The 20,151-nt window shown below is 31.8% G+C and overlaps 1 protein-coding gene across 1 annotated transcript; it reads right to left on the reverse strand.

Annotated features, from left to right (window-relative positions):
- Nucleotides 1-4,425: 4,425 nt before the first annotated feature.
- On the reverse strand, nucleotides 4,426-12,543 carry LOC144562762 (kinesin-like protein KIN-14Q). The gene is made up of 20 exons (XM_078312025.1): nucleotides 12,215-12,543; nucleotides 11,623-11,789; nucleotides 11,291-11,434; nucleotides 10,930-11,205; nucleotides 10,687-10,758; nucleotides 10,514-10,582; nucleotides 10,318-10,398; nucleotides 10,021-10,101; nucleotides 9,628-9,741; nucleotides 9,449-9,530; nucleotides 9,249-9,344; nucleotides 8,987-9,154; nucleotides 8,691-8,797; nucleotides 8,369-8,552; nucleotides 7,948-8,110; nucleotides 7,202-7,455; nucleotides 6,453-6,616; nucleotides 5,797-5,946; nucleotides 5,135-5,541; nucleotides 4,426-4,684 (listed from the first exon to the last, which is right to left on the reverse strand). Exons 1-20 carry the CDS (start codon nucleotides 12,333-12,335, stop codon nucleotides 4,561-4,563), a joined length of 3,024 nt encoding a protein of 1,007 aa, XP_078168151.1. The 5' UTR covers nucleotides 12,336-12,543; the 3' UTR covers nucleotides 4,426-4,560.
- Nucleotides 12,544-20,151: the final 7,608 nt, after the last annotated feature.

Consider the following 20,151-nt stretch of genomic DNA (forward strand, 5'->3'; position numbering starts at 1 on the left):
AGACTACAAGTAATATATGTGATATTTTATGAGGAGAGCTAGGCTATATAAAAAGTTATACAAAAATAAAATTCAATTAAATTTCAATATACATAACTTAAAATCTTAAAATTATAGAGTGGCTTAGCACCCGTACAGGTGAATGTAGATTCGCCCCTGCTAGGCTTTTATATATATATATATATATATATACAAATAGTTTTCGTGAGTCAAATAGTTTGATAACGAAAAAACAATGTCTTTATGACTTTATCTGTATATTTGACACAAAAATGTATTCATGACTCATGAGACAATGTCTATGTTTAAAAATCGAATCAATATATTCGCGCATATTAATTTCACACCAAAATACCAATATCTTTATCTAAGTACTTGATGAAAATTTGCAATCTAGCTAGGATGTTTCCTTTGTTATGTTTTTCTCCGTTTTTTTCTTTCTTATTTTTCCTGTAAAACATGACATCACTTGTTCTTAATCAATAGAATTTGAAGACGTGTCCTTCATTTTTTTTTTTAAAAACAAAAATGCAAATAATCATATGCTTCATCGCATGCAAATTTAAAATTCAACAGTTGAAGATTCATACGACCAATTTTAAAAATTAATGGGAACTAAATCTTCCATATATATAATTTGGCATCCTTTATCCTTAATTAGACATTCTTGACGAGTTGCAAGTTTTCATAACCATTTTTTTTTTAATCTTTAGCATTATAAAATAAAAAATCTAAAGCACCAAATTGAGCAAAATTCAAAATATAGTACAAACGCATTTTGGGATGTGTTATTCTCCTAAGGGAAATGCAACCCAAATTGTGTTTTCTCTAAGAGAAATGCATGATGTGCTTCATTTATTGACATTTTTTTTTTGTAATTACTGATTGTTTTTTATGTAAAAAAATTATATATTAACCATTAGTAGTTGAATATAGCTTTAAATATTATTGCATATGAAGTAATTAAAAGAAAATTCAACAATGTTTATGAAGTAATTTGATACAATACAACAAACATGTAACAAATACGATTTAAATTTGATTTGCATGCTCTATAATTAAACAGTGTTACAATTAATTAATATACACATAATTAAGTATACTCCAAGTAGATTTGGATATACAAATGACAACATAATTGCATACTCAAGAATGTCAAATTTTAAATAGGCATAAGTGTTGATTAAAAAATTTGAATTAGTTTGTATATATAATTTTAATTCGGTCTACATTTAATATATGTTTTATCTATAATTTAGTCTACCAAAATCCTATGACATATTCATAAAATTTAATCTACTGAAAAAAAAGGAAGATAATTCAATAAATTTAATCTACTGAAAAATTTTTTAATTTAGTCTACATTTAAGATAAACGCATTTCCTGAACATGTGTTATGTTTTGTGAATTTTTGTTCTGAATTTAATTATTTTTTCATAATGCTTAGACTTTGTTCTGCTACACAAAATTTCAATTCTGTCATTTTTCAACCATGCAGATAATTCCTAGTAACCAATCATTCTCTAGTTCTTGATTAAAAAGCAAGAGAAGAGTAATAGATGTACATTTCAATTATAATTCAATAAATTAGTCATATATGAATTCAGAATTCATATATAAAATTAATTTAAGGATAAATAGATTTTACCAACTAGATGCGCATCGTAGAATTTGAGTCCTAGCATCAATCTTTTTATTTGTCGATCTCGTGTCGGATTCATACGATATTAATGGCAATCATGTCTCTATTTGTATCCACACAAAGGTCATGTTTGATTGTGGAGTAAGAGGCGGAATAAATCCTTTATTCCACGCTTAAGGAACCAAACGATAAGTAAAATAGGAGTAAGAGATGAGTTAATCCAAATTAACTTATTTCACATCTTCAGGTGGATTAACTTATTTCATCTGTAGGACCCACTATTATAATTATGGATTTATTTCTCGACATCTTACTCCTTCATATAAATTAATTTAATCCATAACTTAAAGTATCAAACAAAATGTAATAAGGAGTAAGATGGAGTAAGCAATTTAATTTTCATTTACTTTATTACATAACCAAACATGACCAAATAGATTAACAAATAATTGCGAGTCTAAGAGTATCCGATACAGTATTGACGAATAAGTCTTGATACGTCCAATATTTAAAGTTTTCAAAACAGAGCTGTTATCAACATATTTATGTATCACATGTGGGACTAAGGACACGCTAGTATCCGGATTGCTTCTCCATTCCGGACAGTGACGCTGGGTTATTTACTTGTTTTATGAAAAGAAGGCCCAAAATACTAAAAAGCCCATAAGAGTAATTGATTTTAACTTTGAAATTTCCGCTGTGCAATGGTGCTGCCTCTTTCTTTTTGTTCTCCTTCGGTTCTTAATTTTCTTCTCCTGTTCTCCATTTACTTTTCTTTTTCAATTTCTTTTACTTACTTTTTTTTTTTAGTTTCTTAATTAGTGGTTGTATTTCTTTATAATACAATTGTTGAATTATTAATATAATTAAAATAGTATATATATATAATTAGCGTATCGTATCCTATATTTTTGAAAATTATTGTATCGTTGTATCTGTACCCGCATCCATCCGACATAGACGTCAACTGACAATCCCCTTGTGTCTTTCTCTTTCTGTCTCTTGGTTTCTGAATTGATGTGAAATCTAATGAAATGAAATAAGCAAAAATCTGAATTATTGTTGCATATTTATAATCAATATGCACCAGTTCGTTCGAGTCTATTCATTGACAAATTCAGTTGAGTCTCTTCATAAATCCTTATTCATATACATTAGATATATAGAGCATAAATTCGGACTCATATTTCCATACAACCCAATAAGATTTAATTAATTCATATTTCATTTTCATAAAATTAACTAAGTTATTAACTTAGGGTCAAAATATTCTGATATAAATAAGATTTTTTTACAAATTGATCGGTACGAATTTTACAAGTATATATTTGCTAGTATAAATTTGCTCGTGCGCGTAACCCAATATTTTGGATTATGCTAATCAGTTTGCAGCGTAAATACCTTAAAAATAATATATTAAGTAGTTGACTTTTTTATGTTTATCTTGAGGAAGGAAATTTCCTTTTTCCTTGGAGACCAAATTTCTAAGGGAAATTATCCCATCTTATTTTCATGTTTCCTTAATTCTATTGTGACAAGCAACTCATATTCATCACCTCTATATATATAGGCCCCAAGTTCATGACTGAAATATCAAAAGAGAAAGGCAAAAAGAAAAAAAGAGAGAGAGAAAGATAGATAACAAGAGGAAGAAGAAGAAGTGACATTAATTGTTACGTGGCAAAGAGAGAGAGAAAGAGATGGAGATCCTCATCAGTGATATAAGCAATGGAGAAATTGTTATAGGCCCCAGGTTTATTCTTCTTTATATTGTTGATGTTCATTCTATTATTTGTCCTTGGAAACCGATCAATTAGAAGCCTGAACATTTTTCTTACACATACTACGTAATTTTTTTTTAATAGAGAGTAACACGAGTACTTTATAAATTTAAAATAAGTTTTAATTGAAAAGTTAATAAATTGGATAAATTTGTGAGTTTTTGAAATTTCAAATGGTGAATAGAATATTATTAATTTTAAGGGGGAAATACATAATTTTCAGGTTCCTCCTTTTTCTGTTCTTTAATTATATTGTTGGTGTTCATAGATATAATAAACATGTCAAAAACTGATGTCTTGATTTTCTTTCAATTTATGAAAATGCAATAACTGCCTTAATGATTTTGCTAATAGGAGAGAGAATGCTCATGTCTGGGAAGAAGAAACAAATGAATTTGAAACAGAGGAGAGGGAGGAAAGTGACAGTGACAGTGACAGTAAAGAGAACAAAATATATGATGTATGGGTGCAAGGAGAGCGCTTGGTGGTGTCAGAGGAGGTCAGAGATGCTCTCCTCAAAACAGCCGAGTTGTTGCCGTCAGAATGTGTTTGGTCTGTCAATGATGATTTCAACCCGGAATTGAATGAGGCTCTGATTTGAGGCTTTGTTACTAGCATGTAGAAGAAGAGTGATACTGTCATGTCATTGTATTGATGAGTTTCTTTGATTCTCAGTCGAGTTTGATTTGTTTGATTCTTGTGTGAAGGTTTCAATGATCTTTGTAAATTCATGTCAAAAAATTTTTGTAATATATCTACTTATGTATAAATGATTTGAGCATGTTGTGTTATAACAGATTACAACCTTAACATACATTTAGTTCTATAATTTCCTTTCATGAAAAACAGTATCACAGGAACAGAAGAATTAAAACTAAAAGTGAGAGCTATTTGCAACACTTCAATAGCAAAAGGGAATGAATAGTTTCATGCTCTTTCTCTCTCTCTCTCTTGTTTCTCGAGTATGTACTCACGAAATAATAAACAAATGAACAAATATAAATAAAAAAAAAATATGCCGATTTTGTAGGGGAAAGGAGAAAAGACCCCAATTAAAGTGTCCCAGTCCCAGTAAAGGACTGAAAAGAAAAAGAGAGAAATAGAAAAAGTTGCTCCTCTTGCTATAAAAAATTCTCTCTACTTCCCGTTTCCTATTTTCCTTGCAACTGTTCTTTTCCCATTTCCTACTTTTCCCGGTGTCAAAGAGGATGCATTCGGAATTTTACGAGATGGCGAGGGCTTGTGTGCACGACTTGCACTCCTGTCATTTTAACAAATTAAAAGTTATTATTACTCCTACAACTGACCTTAAATATGGGCAATTTTCATCGGTTAGGCAAATCAAACTTTTATTTAGTTTTCAAAAATACAACCGAACCGACTAAAACCCAACTGGTTTGTTCTGTTGAACTGAAATAAGAAGACTAATCATAAAAATAAACATTTTTTGTTAATTTTGTGAATTTTTAAGATGATTTAAAAAATTTGTTTGGTTCAATCTAACCAGTTTAAACCGAACCAACCAATATACATTATGTCGTACTTTGTTTGAATTTTTTAAATATTTGATTCGGATAGGAGACAAGTTTAAAAGTTTCTTCAGTCTAACCGGTTTTAAACATTTCTAAACCGAACTGTTTAAACCGGACCCGGTGAACACCCCTATGAGCAAACTATAATAGATGATATTAATTACAAAATTAATTATAACCTGATATCTGGGCTTGTAGCAATCTTAACCTGGGGCTTCTTCAAGCCCGAAACCTTAGGTAAATCAGAATTCCATGTCATCAACATATCATGCTCTGACGAACAGTAACTTGTGCCGAGCTCCAACTCATCAGAATCATCACTTCCACCAGTCTCCGACCTGGTTACGGTAATACTAGCATCTGATGCATATCTCTGGTAGAAGGAATTTGGTAAAGGTGACATGAGTGTAAGTCCACTTTCATTTACTGACAAACTCAGGGAAGTGCAGTCGCTCATGTTTATGTTTTCGTTGTTACTGTTTTCTATGATGGTTTTGTCTATCCATGAAGCAGAGTCGGTCTCTGAGGCTGTCTCGCTTGCATCAAGATTCAATTTCTTTTGTGCATTCGGAAGATTGCTCGGCACCTTGCACAGTAAAAAAAACGGAAAAACAAGTTATGAATACAGGAATTAATTTACAATAAATAAATTGGTTCCAGCTTATACAACATGCCATATTCTCGTTTTTTTTTTTTAAAATTAGAATTCATGTTTCTTTTTTTTTATATATTTATTAGACCTCAATGTGAACAAAAAACTTTTATTAAAAATAAGTATTTTTCATGCAGATGAAATTTCAAACATGGACATGAAAATTTCATTGAATTTGACTTTTTTTACCTCAATATTTCCAACTTCTTCCATCGGTTGTCTAATAGTTGGATGAGCAGTAAGTGCTGCACAAGATTTTGTACGGTAAATTTCCGGGCTTCGCATTAGATCTCCCTCTTTGGCATCCTTCATTGCTAGCTGAGCCTTCAAATTAGCTAACTAAAGTTTGTAAAACCAAAAGGGGAGGGAGGGGTGAGTAAATATCTGGTTATTAACAGGAACTCAGTACTTGAATCTAGTATCAGTCAAAAGTTACTGGTATGACCAATTAGAAGATTAAATATTTCTCTTAAACATATTACATATTTATTATTTTTTTAAATAAATGATAAAATGGGTACTTTGTGAATTAAAATGAGTTTAATAGAAAAGTCAATAAATTGTGTAAATTTGTGAGTATTTGAAATTTAGAAGGGTAAATATGATATCATGAATTTTAGAGGGGGGAATACATAATTTCAAGGTTTTTTAGGGGTATACATGAAATTCCCCTAAACACTAATTATGGGTCATTATGTAATCAATCACCACTAAAGATAATCAAATCCATTATCTTATTCTTATTCTAATTTCAAGGCTTTTTTGGTTTTTCATTTTCCATGGCACTTTTCAATGAAAACTATGATAATCAAAACTCCAGATAAGAAATAATTAGATAATCAAACCTGTTCTTTGAGGTCTTTAACCTCAGTATTATCTTTGTTTGAGCGGGCCGCACCGAGTTCCACTGTGGCAACCCGTTCTGCAAACTTGAGTGTGCCTAAAGTCTCACCTATCGCATCAAACTCAGGAGCAATGTGTACAAACATTAAGGTTTTTGCTTGACCTCCTGAGACAATATCAAAACATGAATTCATACTATAAGTCCTTTATTCCAAATTTGACTTGTGATATAGTTAAGATATATATAATGACTGATAAACTAACAAAGAAAAGATGCCTCTGATGTCTGACACTTTGACCCTTTTATACATTTATTAGTCAACTTCCATTTTAACAATTTCACCATTTATATCTAGCAACTAGCCATGAAAGTAACCAGAACAACACATACAGTTTCTCTCATTTGAGCAAACAAACTGAAAACTAAGCTAAACTGTACTCAACCAAACTCAATATCAGCATTAAACTGAGAGTGAAACATATGAGTCTGTATCCTCTAAGATATCTCAAATTTCAGTTTATCTAAAGTCGGGTCAAATTTCTTTCAGTGCCTATTCGTAATGCAAGGGGTCAGTATTATTGTGCTTTGAGATTTGTGCAAAAAGAATTTGAACGGTTTGTGTTTTCCACAGGTCAACTCAAAGTTTGAGATATCTCAGAGGATACGAGTTCAAAGCATATGTTGTTGCAAATTACTGCTCAAGATGGTCCAAATATGATAACCATAAAATTAGGTCTGAAGAAATCTTACCGAGAGAGTCTTGCAAGAGCTGAGTGAGCTTGCTGTTGCGGTAAGGCACGTGAGAGTTCTTCTGGGCAAGGGAGGCAATGACGTCTCCTAAGGCAGAGAGAGATTTGTTGATGTGTGTTGCCTCCTTCAAGCACTCTCCCTTGGCCTCTGACTTGTTGACCCTTTCACTTCCTGCCAGGTCAACAAGGTGCATGCTCCCTCTCAGCACTGTCCCACTTGTCAGATCTCTTCCTTGCACATGCACTGTCAAGCAACTGCACACATAACCCACAATCTTTTGTTTCAGTATTGCATCATTTGGAAGTAATTTCAAACATAATATGTATAGAGTGAGGCTATGGTACTATGCATAGCACAGATTAGTCTGTACTATGGATCAATATCCGCCTTTTCAAAGTCTAGATGGTTGATCTGAACCGTATAATATGATCTCTATATGAAAATTTATTTGAAAACTAACTTTTACATTTTTTAGAAAAATTTTACTATTATTTTAAATAGGCAGAAAATCACTACTTTTTGATGATTGATCTAGAATATTTAGATCAAGTGATTTTCTAACTATCTGAAAAAATAAAAAATAAAATTCTAAAATATATAAAATTTGATCTACAAGTACATTTTTATATAAAATTTGATCAACTTTTTAGGCTTCGAAAATAGAACTATTGATCCATAGTATGGGCCAATATGCGCTATGCATATATCATAGCCTCACTCAAATATATATTAAAAATTGTTATGACCTGTGAGAGCGGCTACTTCGGTCGTTAATGGCAGTGGAGCCCACAGCTCGGTTTTTGTGACCAAGATTCATCAACTCTATAACATCAGGTGTTGAATAGACTGGTACGATGTTTGCATCAGGTACGGCTAACCCTCCTTTCTGGGAGCTGCTTTTAATCTCCAATGTATTGACTAGGTCAAGGATATTTCAACCAATAATCTAACAAAAAATAGAAGATAGCTCATTCAAGGGTATACATTTTATCAAAATAGCATGCACTGCATTTTTAGGGTTAAGGGGTTAAAAATTGTCTACCCAATATTTTATGTTTAATTTCTCCAAAAAAAGCGACACACAGAGTGGATTGTACTTCTTAGAATTGAGGTAAGTCTTGCTTAAGAAAATAAAATAAAAATTATAAGAAACATAGGAAAAAGGATATCTCTTGTTGTTTCCGCCATTAATAGCTAGTAAATCACGCACTTGCTCATTGTATATTTCAATCATTTGCACAGAAATCTCATATGCAAAAGTGTCCTTTCTTGTCTCTGACATGTAGAACAAGTCATTCAGTGCCCTATAGTTGACCCCTAGGGTCTCCTCCGTCAGCACTCTTGGCCCCGTCTGTACTAACATGATACACTCCATTTAATACATTATGTGTGGCAAATGAAAAGGTTGGTTCAAAATTGGACCAATTTCTCTCAAAATTTGGTATCTTTTGCTAATATGTAAGAAATACTCAGAAAAAAATGATCTAACCATAGTATGAGTTTTTCCTGAGCCGGTTTGGCCATATGCAAAGATGCACACATTGTAGCCATCTAGAACAGATCGGATCAAAGGTTGCATATCTGAAAATACCTCCTCTGCACAAGTACATAAAGGTTCAGTATCTACAACTGTTTTATTTGACTTTCAAGATTAGACCTAAAGTCATTTTCATTTGGTTTAAACTAGCTAATATTCAACAGCAAAATTTTAAAGCACTAATCCACCCACATGTTTCAACTATCTAATTCAAAATTATATTTTAATCACTTGTTTGGAAAAATTACCTTGGGTAGCAGATGGACCAAATACTTTGTTGAATTTGAATGATTTGCGTCCCTCTTTACCATACTTTGAAGGGGTTAATATTGTAATTTGCCCATCTTCAATACTTGCAACAGGAGTCGGAATATTGCCTTTCAGTGGCCTGACACGGCAGTACACCCTTATATTTCCTGAAGAAAGCAAAAACCAAAAACAAGAAGAAAATGTAAATAAGTATACTGAGAAATACAAGTTGGGGGAGTTTCTGATTTGAGGTTTTTTTACCTTTAAGATCCTGCACTATATTATATAGCTTTCTGTTTTCCTCTAAGACTTTATGATATCCTGAAGCAGCATGAGAAAGCTTTCCCAAATGTTTTCCTATATCAAATAATGAAATATATATAATTTTATTTTTGTCTAATAAAAATTTAAACCAAGAAAAAAAAAGAAAAAAAAGATCTCTCTCTCTCTCTCTCTCATACCAAGATTGATAAATTCGTCATGATATTGTAGCCTCATGTTCTCCATTCCAGATTTGACAGTGTAAAGCATTTGTCTCAATTCCTACATGGTAATTAGATTTTAAAACTTCATCACTGCACATATTAAAAATGAAGAGAAGAAATTAGAAGTAACTTCTGAATACTATATTGCAAAATACCTGAATTTTTCTCTCTTGTCGATCAAAATTTAACTTTTTTAGGGCTACTTGCTTCTCCTTTGATGCCTTATTCCCATTATTTGTTTCTTTGCAAATTTTCTCTACTTCCTTAATCTGTCAAGATTTATGAAAGCAACCATAAGATGGTGATTAGTCAACCATAATAACTGAAAATAAAATCGTCATGTCAAAAATTAGTTAGTACATAAGACAGTAAACACAAGGTATTTTCCTTACAAACTAGAGACAAATTACAAAGAAAAAAAAGGATTTAAGAGTCTGAATCAAACAGGAATTGCCTATCAAAGTAATGCTTGTTTAAAGTAACTCTATTGCATTTTTACATTATATCACTTTGATTTAGAAAAAAAAAAATGAAAAAAGGGAATCTACCTTTGCTTCCTTACTACTGGCTGAGAAAGGAGCATTGCTTGGTTGAATAGAAAACTGGGACTCATCCATTGTTTTTTCCACCTTCATTAAAAAGAAACATTAATATGTCAAACTTTTGAGATATGGGGATCAATCATAAAAAAAAATCATGCTGAATATGGGGTAAATTTTACAGTACCCATAACAATTTCATGCTGAATATCGGGTCAATTGACCCCCATTCACTCCATATAGGTCCAACCCCTTGTTAATTCTATCACTTTCATTTAGAAAAAAAAAATGAAAAAACGGGATCACCTTTGCTTCGTTACTACTGGCTGATAATTGAGCATTGCTCGGTTGAACAGAGGTCTGGGGCTCAGGCATTGTTTTTGCCACCTTCATTAAAAAAGGAACATAAATTATAGGCCTAAGTAATAAGGCATCAAGACAAAAGATATCAACAAAAGGAAAAACTCAAAAGGGGAAAAAAAAAATCAAGTAATAGTAATACCATCTCATTTTGTGTTGGCATGCGTTTTTCGAATTCTTCAACAACCTTGCTTATAATGGACCCCACTAGCTGCATTAAAAGAACTTGAATTCAATAAGAATAAACATTTATCTCAAAAACAGCAATTTATCTAAAATGAAAGAAAATGAAAAATGAATAAAAAAAAAATTGACCTCTGGGACCTCCTCTGGCTTCTTGCCTGACAACATTGTGTTCACCAGCATATGCAATGAATGTGATGCAGTCTAACAAATAAAGCAGTAAAATATATTGAAAATCAAAGTAAAACTATTTACTGGTATACTTATGAATTAGAAAATGTAAGTATGTAACCTGGTCAGAAATGTTTCAATGTAACACAACTTTTTTTTTTTGTGGAGATCAATGTAACACAACTGATACTAAATAGTATGTACCATTTGAGAAGATTCAATGGAGACATCAAGGCTGAGATTCTGCTCAACAGAAAGGGCCTCTGACGATTGGGACCGAAAGAGGGAGTTCATAAAAGGTTCTGAATTCTTGCGCACAAAATACTTGGTTGAGGAAGAGGATGAACATGTAGAGGTGCCATTGCCATTGTTTAAAGAAGAAAAAGACGAATTTGACCTTGTCCAGTGAGATTTTCCTCTCCTCTCACTATGTGATTTTAATGCTAGTATGCAGTTAACTACTCTAGCCGCTTTTCCTCCCTAAAAACAAAGCCAAGAAAGAGTTAGAAAAAATTTACCAAATAATCATGATCTTACTAGAGAGATAGAGAGAGAGAACCAAAACCTTTTGAAGATCAGAGGCCTCAAAAGTGGGAAGATGCAAATCTTCAAGGGCGACAAGGAAATTTCTAAGATTTTCGAAGTACTGATATGCACAGAGAGCAGCCCCATCAGGAGGAGGGGTAAAATCGGAAGGTGTTTCTACAACCTACAATGTAATACAAATAAATTATCATTTAAATGTTTTTGTATAACCTATCTATCCGCTGTGTTTGTTCAGTATTAATCATCATTAGAGTTATATTGCAGTCAATCTGTATTGCAAAGTTAGTACAGTTCGGTACCAGTTTATATCAGTACAGTTGAGAAGAAGAAAAGAACAAAACCCAAGTATACCTTTGGGATGGTGCCGGGATTGAGCTTGTTCAGAGCATTGCAGAGAATGATACCACTACGCAACCCGAGACAAAACTCCTCTTCTGATGGCTCCTCAGGTAGGTCCCGCGCTGCCACTACTCCTACCATTCGTCTCAGCCAGGCTGCAGCCTCATACCTTCTAGAAGCTGTCATTTCATACATGTTTATTTTTGCACTTTTATATGAAAATCTAAGTTGATCAATATTTGACAACTACTAATTAAGCCAAATTAAAATTCATTGATGAAAAATCCTATTTTAAATATTAAAATCACATATCCACCCGACATTATTCTTTCACACACAATAATAGTAAACAGTTAAGAATGTCTATTTATATAATTTGACAATGCAGTTAGAACCAATTCTATCTCAAATTGGTTCTGGTTTTCAAAAGTGAAGTTTGCAACAAAATCTGTTAGTCTTTTAAAACAAAATCCACTTTGAAAACATGTTCAATTTTACGACCTTCAAATGAGATATTCTTCGAATTTGTAATTGAAGGTTCAATTTGATAATCATTCGGAATTATAATAAAAAAAGAGATTAAATAACGCATAGAGATAGATACCAGCTTCTTCTTCACGCCTGGAAACCAAATCTCTGTCTAGAGATAACCTCATCCCGTTCTGATTCAATACATCTTCTACCACAGATGCAACCGTCATAGGAAGCAACCCTTCCATCGCCATCTCTCAATCGATCGATCAATAACCAAGGTTTCCTCCCCCCAATTTGAAATTGGAGATGGTGAAATTGGGAGGATTCGGTCGTGGAAGGAAACCTGAATTCTACCAAATTGGAGGCAAATGAAAGGAGAAAAGAGATATAAGAGGTGGAGAGAGAGAGAGAAGGTGATTCCAATTCCAAGAAAGGAAAGGAGAGAATTTTGGTGAGATGGTTTGTGTTGCGAGAGAGGTGGAGGAAAAAGGAAAGAAATGAGAAGAGAGCAACAACTAACGAACCTATTCTTGCTCCGGACCTCTTTTCGAATTCGTACAGCTTAAGTAACAGAATATTTAGGTTTAGATCCAGACCGTTTAATCGGAATCTGCACGATTTTTAAGGGGCTGGATTGGCCCGAATTTCAATCGAAAGGTCGTGATCCAAAGAGATATATTTTGTTACCTCAGAGGAATGGATTCTTTTCTCTCTTTCGCTTTGGAACCACAACGGTTTGTTTTATTTGAAACCAACGAGAGGGAGGACGCTCAAACGGATCCTCTCATGTAACTCAAATTTTGGGTTTAGATCTGACCAATCCGGTTCGAGGTGAAATCACATTGGACGGTCCGGATTTCAACTTAAAACTTGAGTTACTTTAATGACACTGGATTTGGAGACTAGATCTGAGGTAAAAATTTACAGAGCTGTTTCTACTTCCTGTAGCGCACTAACCAGATGCAACTCTGTTTTGGTTTTATAGTCTGTGTGCCGCATGAAGCGAAAACTGCTCTGTTAAATCCTTTTCTGGGGGAGGAATTTAGTTTTGAAGTTCTAATAAATAAGAACCAAATGAAAGGGCTTAATTGCATTTATGAGGCCTAACAAAAAAAAATGAAGTTTTTTAATCTATTTTTTTTTCATTATTTTAGCCACTAGATGAAATGTTGATTCTCGAATTTATTATATAATCATGAAAAGAAAAAACATGATTAAATTGCCTGAAATAAGGATTTTTTTTTTATATATAGAAAACTTCTTATGAAAAAGAAAAAAATAAAGAATTGAGGAAATTGTGCTATGAAGGGTGAGAAAAGAATAAAAGGAAAGTGAAGGGGCTGAATGCATAAAGGTAGGAGGTGCTCATTTTAGTGTGCAATGATGAGGTTGGTGGTTTCAATTAACAAGGTAGATTTTTATTGGGATCCAATAGATTTTTGAACTGTTGTTTGGTCTCCAATTTCTGTATTTAGAATATTGAAATTGATATTGATCTCCGGCCTAATTCATTCACAAATTTATCCCCACCATAATAATTTAAATACTTATTGCATGTGCTGTGTATATTTTAATTTTAGGACCTATTATTATTTTATGAGTTTTCTAAGAAAATTCTTTGAATTAAGATAATTTTTGTCCTTCTAAAATACAAAATATTAGTATGTTGCGTAATATTATTCAGATGTAATTACTATACAACTCATATTATTTAATATGAATGAATTAAATGTACACATGATATAATAATATTGTACAGCTATGGCTTCTTAGAATTGGACTTGCCTTTTCTAAAATAAAATTGAAGAATCAAACAGAAAAATAAGTGTTCGACGCGATAATTAAAGATAATCTTAAAACACTCTTAATAAAGGTAAAAAGTCTAATTAATAGCATTGATTGTTCTTTACAATTTTAACTATCACAAAAAAAAAAATGTGTATTGTTACTGCATCGTATTCATGACTATTGAAAATATTCGAAAATAAAACAATTTATATGCTTAGAACTATTAAAACTAAATTTGTAATGCATTTTTGGCAATAATATTTAGGACTCGTTTGACAAAACATATGTTTATGGAAATTTCAATCTAACAAAAATTAAATGTTTGATAGATAGGGGTGTAAACGGAGCAGATAATGCTTATCATATCTGTATCCGTCTTGTAATGAGCGGATATGGATACGGATAGGGGTGTTCACTGGATCCGGTTTAATTAGTTTTGAACCGAACCGAAATAATTTGGATCAAACGGTTCGATTTTTTTGGTTAAATGGTTCGGCTCAGTTTGTTTTTTAAAACCGAATTATAACTTCGATTCGATTTGGAATTTTCAAAACCAAAAAACCGAACCAACTAAACTTTTATATATAATTATGAATTTGATCCGGACCATCCCGGTTTATTTCTTATTTAATTGCTTTAAATACTTTGGTTTATTTCTTAATATCTCAATTTATTTCTTAATACCCGGTTTATTTTTTCGGTTTATTATAAATCAATTGCTTTAAATAAAAAAATAAATATATTTCGGTTTGAACCGAACAAACCGAAATAAAACTTTGGTTCAGTTCAGTTCAATTCCAATGCTAAATCGGTTCGGTTCGGTTCTATTTTTAAAACTGAATTATAACTTTGGTTTGCTTAGTTCGGTTCGGTTCGAACCAAACCAAACCAAACCAATGGACACCCCTAGATACAGATAGTAAACGGATATCAAATTTTAAAACCATATCTGCGTTAAATGGATACGGATATAGAGCGAATAATGTACGGATATGGATTCGAATACGGATGCGAAATGAATAATTGTCGGATAATTGAGTTATGTACTTTAAGATACAAAAGAGTGACTTGTTGTTTTGAAACAATAGCTAAAATCAATTTATGAGAGACTAAAAACACACTATATTCATGGACTAAAGTCTTAAATGGAAAATAATTGAGAGCGAAGAAATGGAGATAAAAATTAAAGGAAATTGCGTAATTGTAGCACCATCACCAGCTAAAATGAGATTAAATTGAAAATCATATTGTATTATCATTTATATCATAATCAAGACTAAAATGAATATGAGATAATATATAACAACTTCTATCCGGAGTACTAAAGTCAAAGCTAATTAGGAGTAATTTTGAATCCAGATAATTGCAGATATGGATACAAATGTTCACCTTCATGAAATTATCCGTATTCGTATCCGTATCTATATCTGTATCCGTATCCGCAATTAGCCGTATCCATTTAATTCGAATTCGGATAATTCGGATATGGAGCAAATACGGAACAGATTATCTGTATTCTTTTTCCACTACACCCCTAATTATTGGTCTTTTTCTTCTTTTTCCTCGTGTTTTAAACTTTCAACGTAATTGATAGAACGTTTTTAAATATCATTTAAATTGAATTTGCAGCACTTTCTAACCAATTCTCTATTTAATATTATGTGAATAGACAAATGAAATGAAGTTCCTAAACTAGAGATGTTCAAATATGCAACAACAAATTTTAAAATTTAGGTCTAACAATGATTCTTAGAATGGAAGTTATATTATTGGATTCAATAAAGTTCTTGTTAAGAGGAAACTTGGTAAGGGAGGAATTGAGAAGGCAATCCATCAATATCAGCCTGCCACGTGTCACAAAATTGGAAGGAAACGAAAAGAAAAGATGGCCCCATAAACTTACACAAATGCTCCCCTTTAATTTGCATCATATTAAAATAATTAGTATATCATGACAATAAGTTGTTTCTCATTAATTAAACACCTTATTTAAAAAAAAATTATTTATAATTGATCATGTAAATTAATAACCCCAATCGGATCTCCACTAATTAAGTCCATGCATCAAGGGATTGAATGCAGTCAACATTTAATGAGACAGACACATTTTTAATTGAAAATTTGAAATGCTAAAAAATCACTTCAATTTTTTTTTCCTTTTTTTGAATTTTTGTTGTATTCAGATTTCATCTATTAATTTACCATGTGGCAATTTTTTAAGTTATCTCCTATGAAAGTTCATTATTCTTACTTTATCGTGTCAATTAATATATATAATTAAATTCTCCGGCCCTTTGGATTTTTTGTTAGGTTCTATGTTAAGAAATATTATAGCTACATTTTATAGAACTATTAATTGTCAAAATGAAATTTAAGTAATGAAAAGTATGCAATGTTAATTTCAGTAAGCAAAAAAAAACCGAGAAGAAAGAAAGCGACTTGTCAGCTAGCTGCTACATACAATGGCACAATGTGGGTAATCATAGCAATTCCCCTTAAGAAAGCATACTTGACTACACTGAATCTATGATGCATGCTTTGTTACTAGTTTGTGTTTCTAATCATTAAAATTTGATAGTTCAAACCAAACAAAAATATATAATGAACAATAAAAAAAAATTAAGGCATGCCTTTTAGGTAACATAAAGTGCACACCAATCAATGATTATTTCAATAAAACCATTATATACTTGCATTAATATATGATTCTTCTTTTAATAAAATCTATAGAAAAAAGGAATTCTAATTATTTCTTAAAAAATATATTGCACCCCTGACCCTTACTTAAAGATAAATTGTTTATTGTAAGGTATGATAAAAAAAAATTAACATTGAATTAGTTCATGCAAACATGCTGATTCAATATATGCATGTTTATATATCTGCCATAAAAAGAAATAAAAAAATAAAATAAAAAAATATATAAATAAAAGAGAGGAAGGTTTATTTTGCAATGCATAGATCGGTCCGTACTATGAATTTATGTCTTCGTTTTTAAAGTCTAAATAGTTGTTCTGAACCAATTGACATAATTTTCATATGAAAAATATATTTGAAGACCACATTTTACATTTCTTATTAGGATTTTTTTAACTCTTTTATTATATAGGTGGAACATACTACTTTCCGATGGTTCAGAATTTTTATATGAAGTGATTTTCCAATTATCTAAAAAATAGTAAAAAATTATAAAAACAAATAATTTGATTTTGAAGTATATTTTTATAGAAAAATTACATCGTTTGGACTTTGAAAATTAAGAAATAAATTAATAGCACGCACCAATCAAAATATCATAGATATATATTTTAAAATTTAAGTTATATATGTGGAAGGGCAAGGAGTAAGAGGGGATGAATGGAGTAAGAGGAAAAGCTACGTACTCTCCAAAGTAGAGATTGAAGAGAATATTTAGTTTTGTGTCTTGATTTTTCTTCTCTTTCCTTCTCTTTCCTTCTCTTTCTTTGGTTTCCTTTTAAATTTTTTAATTTGTGACGCAAGTAAACACTATTCAGACAATCCAGTTACTCCTATCCTCTTCCCTCTTTTGGAACTTCTGGTTTGAAGGATCTGTATCCTCTCAGGTACCTGACTCAACACAATTGAAATGGACGACCCATGTTTAATTTCAGTCAGTGGTTGATCGGAATGACAGTAGGGGACAGTACTATTTGTACTTTGAGATGCGTGCCAAGTTAAAATTTTCATTTGCGGACTGTCTGATTCAATTCTACTAACCTGAGGGGATACGAATTCCTGGTTTGAATGGCTTTCTGATTTGACTAAGTTGGAAGTAATAATTGTAGAAGTTGGATAAATTAAGTTCACCATGATTCTGTTTCTGTACATCTCCAGTATTTGAAAAACTGGAGAAATCCAGCTCTACAGATCAGCGGAGATGGGCCTTGTACTGCTTAGCTGTCTGCATCACATTTAACTGGAGCCATGCTGGTTGCTGTAACGAATTGCGTAAACGCTCGCCTCAACGGACCGCTCTAACGGTCGATTATTCAAAATAACAGGCTCGGCATCCGAGCCTGCTGGCTCCGAAGGTTGTACAATTTGCATTTTAACCCTCCATATATATCATTTTTTCAATTGTATATAACGTCAATTAAAATATTATTAATAAATCATACTTCGTTATAATTATTTATAACATTTAATAAATGTAAAATTCAGTTTCCAGATACATTTTCATATAGAAATCATATTTAATTGTTCCGATTGACTTTTTGAAATTAAAAAAAAATAAAGAAATATAAATCTATGGTCAGGTTGCTGTGTAATATGCATATTAGCCTCATTACTTTTAAGTAAGAGTGTCGCTGTGAAAAATTACACAAATAATTGAATATAACAAAAAGAATTATATAAGAAATTGTATAAAATGTTTCAGATCTGAGTTTTATTATTTTATGTTAGTATATAGATGGACGACATCTGAACCGTTAATTACAAATTTTAAAAGACGCTCACTATGTAAAAAGAAAAAAAAATATATACATGAATGAACTTAATTGTTGCCATGTTATTATTATCTTTTGTAAGAAATTTAATTAATTTTGAGCATGAAGTTTATTTTAATATAGAAATTTGTGGAGTAATTTGCATGATGAAAATAACATGAGCAAAATTAATTTGAAAAATGTAATGGTAGTATATATTGTGTGCTATATATAAGTAGTTGGAAGTTATATAATGCATGAGAAAAAAAAGTTGTGAATCATTTCTCAACATTATATATAGTTTTTTTTTTTTGAGTTGAAGCCCATAGGCAACATTATATATAGTTGATTTTCCTCTATTATTATATATTGCATTCTTCTCTATTATTTACTCTTATTACTTGAAAGTTTGGAGGAAACTAAAATCAAGATATGCTCAATATACACTCCAAATATGGACGAATTTTATGTATATCCCTCAAAAACTTTAAAATTATGTATTTCCCCTCTAAACTTTGAAATTACCTATTTCCCCCTCTAAACTTCAAAAACTCACAAATTTACCTATTCTATTGTCTTTGATATTAAACTCATTCTAAATTTATAAAATACCCATTTTACCCTTTATTAAAAGCATAAAATGTCCCATTTTACCCTTTATTAAAAGCATAAAATGTCCCATCGGACTCAAATTTAAATTATAAGGGTTCCTCTACCGTCCAATCCGTGCGCATCACTTGAAGATCCGTGCTGATCTTGCATGCACAAATCTTAAAGCAATCCCGTTCCACACACATCGCATAAAAGTCTGTTCACGTTGCTTCAATGTACGTGTGTGTTCGCAAAAAGATTCGTGCTGATTCAGCAGGTACGGAACTTAAAGCAGTTCGGACAGAGGAACCCTTCAGATTCAAATTTGAGCCAAATGGTTGTTTTATACTTTTAATGAAAGGGTAAAATGGGTATTTTATAAATTTAGAATGTGTTTAATATAAAAGATAATAAAAGGGTAAATTTGTGAGTTTTTGAAGTTTAGAGGGGGAAATACATAATTTTAAAATTTAGAGGAGAAAATACGTAATTTTTAAGTTTTTGAGGGGTATACGTGAAATTCCTCATCCGAATATTACAATGCAATGAATACACTGAATTTGATTGAGAGTTGCCACACTGACCAGCCGTCTGGGCTCTATGGACTAAGTAGGCCGAAGAGTAATTGATATAAATGGAATACATTATGGGCCTTAGGCCGGCCCAATTAAAAAGTTAACCAAATGAAACCACTAGAGATTCACACGTGTGCCGAGAATATGACATAGAAAGGATAGTTGAAGTTGAAGCTACTGGAGCGAAAATAAATGCTATTTTATTTTGGCAGTACTAGTAAATAGAATTTTGTTTTGAGTATCGTTGTATTAATTAGACTGACAAATATTTTTGTCAATTTTACTCGACATTAATCCAAATTTGCAATTTCTCAAATTATCTGACGTCATTTCCGGCAATTAATTACCATTACAAATTTATCAATTTAGTTTCATAACAGGTGTTGGTGGATTTTTATAGCAGTGAAGTGGTGAAAGTTTGATTTCTTTTCTTATCATATATGATGCTGATGATGTCATCGACCTCTGTCAAATCAAGGCAAACGAGTGCCTTACTAGTTCTTGTTCAAATGCCCGTTGTGGCTTCCCTTTGCTCTCTTGCTTCTGTAACCCAGTCTTTGCTCATGAAATTGGTTCAAAAATCAAGGATATCAATTCCAAACTGGAAGGGATTGCTAAGAGAAAGGCTGATTTGGGTTTGATTGTTTAACAAATCTCCCCTGGTC

This window comes from Carex rostrata, chromosome 1 (assembly GCF_964058835.1).
Source record: "Carex rostrata chromosome 1, lpCarRost1.2, whole genome shotgun sequence".
NCBI classification, from domain to species: Eukaryota; Viridiplantae; Streptophyta; class Magnoliopsida; order Poales; family Cyperaceae; genus Carex; species Carex rostrata.

Excerpts from the sequence above, each read along its gene's own strand:
- LOC144562762 (XM_078312025.1), bottom strand. The coding sequence starts at position 12,335 with ATGGCGATGGAAGGGTTGCTTCCTATGACGGTTGCATCTGTGGTAGAA. Across the intron at positions 10,102-10,317 it reads CCAGTAGTAACGAAGCAAAG|GTGGAAAAAACAATGGATGA; the intron begins GTGATCCCGTTT and ends TTTTTAATGAAG. Across the intron at positions 4,685-5,134 it reads GCTACAAGCCCAGATATCAG|GAGTGCAAGTCGTGCACACA; the intron begins GTTATAATTAAT and ends TTAAAATGACAG.